At 35.2% G+C, this 8,429-nt stretch overlaps 1 protein-coding gene across 2 annotated transcripts; it reads left to right on the top strand.

The window, feature by feature from the left end:
- The first annotated feature begins 1,599 nt into the window (after nucleotides 1-1,599).
- On the top strand, nucleotides 1,600-8,042 carry LOC132622587 (BES1/BZR1 homolog protein 4-like). Of its 2 annotated transcripts, XM_060337212.1 has the most exons (3): nucleotides 1,602-1,921; nucleotides 6,757-7,517; nucleotides 7,664-8,042. In XM_060337212.1, the coding sequence occupies exons 1-3, from the start codon at nucleotides 1,706-1,708 to the stop codon at nucleotides 7,665-7,667; spliced, it is 981 nt and encodes a 326-aa protein (XP_060193195.1). In that variant the 5' UTR covers nucleotides 1,602-1,705; the 3' UTR covers nucleotides 7,668-8,042. The 2 variants fall into 2 exon arrangements, with proteins under 2 accessions (XP_060193196.1, XP_060193195.1); XM_060337213.1 differs by lacking the exon at nucleotides 7,664-8,042 and having other exon boundaries at nucleotides 1,600-1,921; nucleotides 6,757-7,521.
- Nucleotides 8,043-8,429: the final 387 nt, after the last annotated feature.

Raw genomic sequence — 8,429 nt, 5'->3', positions numbered from 1 at the left:
TAAATATGAACCCATAACTTTTAAAATATAAAATGGTTCAATACTAAAAATCTTAAAATTGAACCCATAAGATTTAAATCCTGGATCCGCCTCTGTTCATAAGGGCTTTTGTGTTGCATTAAAGGCCCATAAGACATACCTATAAATAGAGGACATTTTTTCCCTTTTTGGGGTTAGTTTTTTTTTTTTTTTTTTTCAGATCTCAACATTGTAATAGTCAAATATATTGAAGCTCTCTCTCTCTCTGATATTGGTCCGGATCTGTGTTCTTCTTTAGCTTTACTTATTTATTCAATATAATACATTACCTAGTATATATATTTGGCGTAAATCACCAATCTCAATACATTTACTCACAGCAATCACACACATAGATAAATATATATTGCAACAAATCCATATACATTTCATACCAACCAAAATAGATTAAAATTCATCCACATATCTTATATCTCACTTATAAATTTAATTATTACCAAAATCCGAGAAAAACACTTGTGTTATTCCATAATCCACCTCTAATTGTTTTTTGTTGTGACATCTTCTTTCGTTGACGACTGCTTCTGTACTTTATATCTAAAACAAGTCAAAATATGTAGGAGTAGTAACTATTCTCGAAAAAAACTTGTCTTAATGAGTACGAAAACAAAAAAGGAAGAGACCCAAGAAAGGACATCTGCTTTTATTATTGAGGGTGGAATTTGTACTTTTCAGTCCAAAATTTTCAAAAGTGCTGATTTCACACCCCAATACTCAGACACAACACAATCATTGTTTTTAGTCTTCCCTTTTAAAATTTTGACTTGGTCATCCATCTAAAATTCCATTCTTACCCCCACACAGCCCTTTCTTGACAATTTCCTCGCAACTATCCACTAATACTTCTGTAAAAAGACTCAACACGTGCACCACCCATATTTACAGGACTTTTAATCAATAAACAAAAAATCTCACTAGTAATGTCGTAATCTTCCTCATATTAGTGACTAAATACGAGAAAATGAGAAAAATGGTCCCTTATGTTTGAGGGTTGGTTCAAAATAGTCCCTTAACTATATACTTTATTACAATTTTAGTCTTTTAAGTTGTCAAAATTTAACCCTTTTACTTGCCGTAACATATTGGGAAAACAACACCAAATACCCCTAAAATACAAAATAATTACCCACCACCCCATGCCCCTAAAATATTGAGGCGGCGCGCGCGTTCTGTTCCTTAAAATATTTACCAAACCTTGTTTGTTAGATTTGATGAAAAACAACAAGAAAAACAAATTAGCGGGAACTTACATTTAGAAGTATGATTTTTTGTACCTTCTACTCTTTTTTTTATTTATTTCCAGAGTCTACTGCAACTTTTTCAAATGCAATTTCTATTTTTTTTTTTTGACACCTTTTTAATGTCTAGTATAGTTTTTGTGTTGCATATTTTAGAATTTGATAGGACTTTCTTTTCCCACTATTTAAATAACATAAATTGTTAAATATTGACGGAGACTAAAAGCATTAACTTTTGACAAACCTGAAAGGACTAAAACTGTCAATTAAGGGATAATTGTGAACCTAGTCTCAAACATAAGGGACCATTCTCGTGAAAACACAAGCTCACCTGCTCACATATTTAGATCAGAAACTCATCACATATTTAGCTTAACAATGTGTGAGTAATTAGTTGTGTCATTTGTACTAATAATCGAGTTTATTAAATGACTTCGGGGACGAGATTACCGACATGGAAGGAAAGAGAGAACAACAAGCGGAGAGAGCGGCGGAGAAGGGCGATCGCAGCAAAGATATTTGCGGGATTAAGGATGTATGGTAATTACAACTTACCTAAACACTGTGATAATAACGAGGTTTTGAAAGCTCTTTGTAAAGAAGCTGGCTGGATCGTTCAAGATGATGGAACTACTTATCGAAAGGTAAACAATCTCTCTTCATTTATATTGCAATTAATAAATTATCCTTGACAGTCAAAGTCCTTAATTTTTATCCTTTTGAAAAATTAATTTACATATTTAGATTATAACTCTTCTTTGGAATATATTGCAATTAATAAAGGCGAATTAATCCGAAAAATATCTTCCGGTACTTTTTATAGGAACAGTTTGAGAATCGATGTGTCGCAATTTATGTGATACAGTACGAACAAGAAAATCTGTTGACCGCAATTTATTCTATGCCTTATAAATATTTTAAACAATTTACTCATTTTTATGTAGTTTCTAAACATGTAAATTATTTAAAAATTGTAGGTCCGAATTCACGGCCAAAATAAAAGAGTTTAACTGTCGAAATCCGAACTATATCACGTGTATTGGGACAGAATTACTAGTTCTTTACCAGTACAGTAGTATATATATATATTTTTTTTTTTAAGTAGTGTAAATTAGTAATACTTTTTCATTGTCAAATTTAGATAAAAAGTAAAAGATTGAAAGGACGAATCCTCCATAGATTTGTTGTGCTGCGTGTATTTTTTGCATAGTCAGAGAGCCTTCAGAAAGTCTGTACATTTCACCTAGATGCTAGTTTGACGATATTACCCTTGTTGTATTGCCTGGGTCCCACATTTTTTATTTTGATATTGATGGGTTGTATGGACATTTCAGCTGATTACAGGGTTTTACCTAGTCCTTTGATTGCTTTTGCAGTCCTGAATCTGCAGTCTCTTTATGAAGGGTAGTTTAGGAATTTAATTGTAAGGTTCACGAAAGTACAAACCCTTGATGCATCACTATCAGAATTCAAATCTTAGAAAAGAAAAAATTGCTCCTTGTTGTTATGTGACCCTATTTGACTAGGCATTGAGTTTTAAAAAGAAAAAGTTTTGAAATTTTTGGTCTTCAATATGCAATATCATTTCTGTGGCTATACGTTTTAAACATGCCGTAACATTTTTGTGATTTGAACATGCTATAGCATTTATGTAGCTATAAAAGCTCGTCATCAGGGATGAAATGAGAGGTGTAAATAAATTCTTTTCAGTATTTAAGAAGGGACAGTTTTATTAAACGTCATCGACGAAAGCGAGGGGTTATCGCTTCATAGGTGAAGCCGTGCACTTTATAGAAGTGTGCATGTCAAATATGACACACGAAGTAATGCCAACAAGAAGCAGTGGGTGCTATGAATCTCATCTTTGAGGAGTTGGATTAATATAAGTACTATTGTATAGTGCTGAAATATAGTTATTTTAATAGTAATTTGATCACTATAGAGAAGTGTGCGTTGCTTTCGCTTCAAGACCCATGGACTTTATTGTTCTTTGCTTTTAAAACACAAGGGATCATTCTTTTTTGAAACAGACTAAAAAGGAAATAGGTTCACTTAAACTGGGAAGTGATCGATTTTTTGTGGTCTATTTAAACCCTTGATGGACAGAATTAAACCACCATTATGAGAAAAAACAAGAAAGATATCAAACCCTTTGGTTATAATCATTGTTGTTGGTTCCTTTATCTTTACTTTATTCCGATAATTATTCTTCATAGTTATAGTTGAGGCTGTAGAGCGTGCGGGGAAATCAATTTTGGATGTGATGGGCAGAAAAACTGTTGATGGGCTAGGAGGAGAGAGGGCAGCATTTTTAGCTGGGTTTGTGGTTTAATCATATAGTTGACATTATCATTGGATATGGACGCCCTTTCTCAAAAGCTGTTGGGATGGTAGGGTTATAGTTGTCCAATATTTTTGGTAGTGCCATCATTCTATGTTTTCTATGGCTTGTTTTGGCAATAGGGTTATGTTCGATTTTTATGGGTATATTCGGATACCTTTATCCTTAACATGTAAGGCTTTAGTGGTCATGTTATCTGAGCCTTGATCAATGGGATGAGACGGTGGACCAACATAACATGATTACTGTGGCTGAAAGTTGAAAAAGAGCCATTTGAGAATAAGCAAGATGACGACCAAGAGGATTTTGGATTTTTTTTCTTTTCAAGTAGGTGTCAAGTGGAGCCTAAATTAGGAAATTCAAAGGTCGAGAATAGATGTTGTTGGAGCGGATAAATGTTTTTAAACTTTTATAGATGACCAAATACATATGCAGCCCCCTAAACTTGTTGGACTAATCCTTTTGAACACTTAAACTCGCACTAGTACCTAATGGACAACTAACTCCTTCAAAAGTGTTCCAACTTGACACATTTTTGTGAGATAGCCACAAGGAAAAATGCGCGCATTTCATGCACAGTCAACATGGCAAAAGAAACAAAATGAGACAGTGACACGTGATATTGATCTTCATCTCTCTTCCGATTTTTTTTTTTTGCTGTAGCTTTTCCACCATACCGGACTCACCACCCAACTCAAACTACCCACCCTGTCGCTGCCCTCACACAACTGTGACCTCTTCTCTGTTGACCAATTTGTGAATAAGTTGTAAAGTAGATCTAGAGTGAGAGAAAGAGGGAGAATATAACTACTGTTTTTACACTTCTAAATGGATATACAAATATGCATGCCAGAAATTGCCTTCGTGTTCGGATAGCAGATAGCAGATCCAGTGATTCCAACAGAGGAATTGCGCATTTGTTTTTAAAAAACTGTAAAAGGAATTCAATTTAATTATTACTTACATTTCTGTTAAAGAAAGCTTTGAAATGTCCCCATTTTCATTTTTTTTTCCTTTTGATAAGTAAAGATTCTCTATTAAAAGGTACCAAGTTGGTACAGAAGAAATGTTCCCATTTTCATTCGGAAAAGAAATTTTCTAAATGTGTTGCTATCGGAGGAGTTGTGATGCAAAAATCACAGAGAAGAGTTTTTGAGTTTTCAATATCATGGAGGATGGAGGAACAGAAATGAAAAAAGAGAAAAAATGAATTCACCATTATTCAGATGTTGCACATGTTCAAAAAGAGCGGAAGACGCACAATTTGACATGTCAACAAAGTATGTCTAATTGAAACACTTTTGGTAGAGTTTAAGTGTCCAATAGGTTCTAGCCCAAGTTTAAATGTCTAAATGAAAAAGTCAGACAAGTTTTGGGGGCCATGTATGTATTTGTCCTTTATAGAAATATGGAGAACTATTACAATTAGAATGAATTGGGGACCTTTTTGTCTTATGAGAACATTTATAATTGAACTGTTTAAAAGTAATAATGGTTACTACATTAGGAGTCTCAAAACATTAAGTACAAAATATCTTAGTAAATTTGAAAATCTCGTTACTTTCTGGAAATGGACTTGGCTATTTTTGGACCAAAAAAATACTTTTCATCTTGCTGCAGGTAATGTGGCTTTTGCATTACTTCGTTAGCCATTTCAAGCTACTGGGAATCTTGTCTTGGGGAAAAGTAATTTACTGAAACTTCAGGATTTTCCAATTGGAATACTCCATAATTGCCACTTTAATATTTCTAGTTTGACAGATGTATCTATTAGATTTAGGGGCAAGAGTTGAATATTTGAATTGTCCTAATTAAAAAAAATGTTGAATATTTGAATTGTCCTGATTAACAAAAAAAAGTTGAATATTTGAATTGTTTAATATTAGTTAGATAGATGTAGGTTCATATGTTGACTCTGATACTTGTGGAGTATAATGTAGACGAAAATTATGTTGACTTTGTTTTTGGGGTACAAAGCATATCCTGAAGACACTGTCAATCCTAGATGTTTTAGATTCATGTTAGGATTGCAATTATGCTTCTGTGGTTTCTGCTTAAATTTCCTTTTTTGCCCTTTTCTTTTGTAAAGGGGTTTTCAGTACTGGTCTATAATACAAAATGTTACCTGTTTAAATAATAATAATAATTTAGACGAAAGATTGTGGTGAAAATAGCAAACTTTGGGTCCCACTTAGCTGTTATATTTAACTGAACGTTTAAAGACATTGCTTAATGGGAGACCATCTTGGGGAGGTTCTAAAAGGGTCTATCTTTTTGGGACAAATTATACTTCAACTCACTTCTTTATTTCTTTGCTTGCTTCTTTGGACAGCAAACTTACTTTCGGTTTTTGAACTTTTTGGTTGACCTTAACTGGAAGATTTCTTGAAAATGTGTAAAAATATGAGATCCTGCAAGTAAATATTGATGGCTTTTTGGTGCTCATTCATTATTGTTTCTCTTTATTATTGTTTTTGACTTGGTAGCCGCTGGATATAGTAGCCCTTCCATGATAGCGGTTATCCTAAAAGGTCATTACGTTGTTGCTAGCTTCTTTGCTAAATTATTAAATGCATCAACTATCCTGTGGATACCCAACGCAAAAAGGGTGATTGTACTCTCAATCTATCACATGTTCTGTTATTGAAGAGAGAAGTTGGTCGGTCAGTGTGGTGAGGAAGTTGGTTGCCTGCAGCATAGCAGTATCTGCACCTATACAAGAACATAGGAGTGCCTCGTGATTCCATCACAAAATTTATATGCTCATTTTAAGAGCGGAAGCTTCTGATTTTGATATGGGATTTTTGTGCTGCTGATAGATGTATGCAAATGAGCTGATATATTACTCAAGTAACTGGTGAATCAGTTGGGTGCATTCTTTCATTGGAGCACTCATGCATATCTGGTATAAGTAATAACTAAGTTACACTCTAGAACTTAAGCAGTTGAAGTCATGTGAAGGGAACACTATTAAGATTTAAAAAGATCTAGAGACCTCCTTAATCATATAATCTTTCAAGTTGGGGCATTGCAAATGTCAGTTCTCTTTCTGCTATAATTACATAGTTCTGGGAAGGTTCGCTATTGACTATTTAATTTGCTCCTTTGTCGCCGCTTATCTTTTGTTCTCTTCTGCAGGGATGCAAGCCAGTACAACACATGGATATTAATGGTGGTTCGGTATCTGTAAGCCCTTGTTCGTCTTACCAACTGAGCCCTGGTGCTTCGTATAATCCGAGTCCTGCTTCATCATCTATTCCTAGCCCGGTCTCTTCCCATTATGTTGCCAATGTCCAAAATAATGCTGATCCCAACTCACTCATTCCTTGGCTTAAGAACCTGTCATCTGGTTCATCACCATCCTCGTCTAACTTTCCCCACCATTTGTGCATTCCTGGAGGTTCTATAAGTGCTCCTGTTACACCACCTTTGAGCTCTCCCACTTGCAGTACTCCTAGGATGAATGATAATTGGGAAAATACCACGGCCAACTCTACATGGATACAGCAGCATTATCCCTTCCTGCCGTCCTCAACCCCTCCTAGTCCAGGTCGCCAAACCCCACCAGATTCAGGATGGCTGTCTGGTGTTCAAACTCCACAAGATGGACCTTCATCTCCCACATTCAGCCTCGTCTCATCAAATCCATTTGGATTTAAGGAGCCATTATCAAATGGAGGGTCTCGTATGTGGACACCTGGGCAAAGTGGGACATGTTCACCTGCAGTTGGAGCTGGTATGGACCAAACAGCTGATGTACCAATGTCGGATATTATCTCAGCAGAGTTCGCATTTGGTAGCAATATGAAGGGTGTAGTAAAGCCATGGGAAGGAGAAAGAATTCACGAAGAGTGCATCAGTGATGATCTTGAGCTTACACTTGGGAACTCCAGCACTAGGTGAACTTTCTTATTTCAACCTTTGTGACAAACACACTTGACCAACTCTCTCTTCCTCGTTCTCTCTCTCTCTCTCGTCAAGCTCGTCTCAAGTAAGAATTTGTTTGTTGAAAGTGGCTGATTAGTGTTCTTTTGCTGCTTTGCAGATAGGGAGTGCGAGAAGAATTGAAAACCTATGTTTATATGATCATCGCAAAGTTTAGAAGTTTTTAACTTCTTGTGTTGATCATCCCTTCTGAATGTGAAGATACTCTGGTACGGTGAAAACCAGAAGTCACAAATACAGAATAGGAGCAACAGTAAATTTTCCTTTTCTTGTTTTCTTCGAAAGGACAGTGCTCATGTCGAGCCCCCCTTTTTCCCGCTTGGGGTTTGGGGGAACGTTATCCTATTTTCCCTAATATTCTCCCCTGTTCTTTTAATTCTTTTTCCCTTTAGTGTTGAATTTGTTTGTAGTTACCCTGTTGTAATAGATAAACACGATATAGTACCTAGAGTTAATCAACACGAATCTGTATTTCTGTACCTTTCATTTGTTTGTCTTCATACATTTCATTTCTAAACAGAGTGCTTTTGTTGAAGAGTAGGCTCGACAAGGTTTGTCGATGGCCACAAAGACTAACGTGATAATTCAAGTAATTTTTACTTGGCAAGTTGGCATAGCTTACTATGTTACATACTTATGGAACATAACTATACTTTTTAATAATTAAGTTTAGTAGCTATAATATTATATTTTTACAACTTATAGCTACCCACTTTTCTATCAATTAACTTACCACTCTCCACACCCCTATTTTTTAGTTGCACACTTTCTCTCTCCCCCTTTTCTTAAATATACACGTTTCTAACTCCCCATCTCTTCTAATTTCATGCTCTTCAAATCAGTTTCTGATTTCTTTCACTTTCTTT

The sequence above is a fragment of the Lycium barbarum genome, chromosome 12, assembly GCF_019175385.1.
Source record: "Lycium barbarum isolate Lr01 chromosome 12, ASM1917538v2, whole genome shotgun sequence".
Lineage (NCBI taxonomy): Eukaryota > Viridiplantae > Streptophyta > Magnoliopsida > Solanales > Solanaceae > Lycium > Lycium barbarum.
This window is presented reverse-complemented; position numbering and strand designations above follow the sequence as displayed.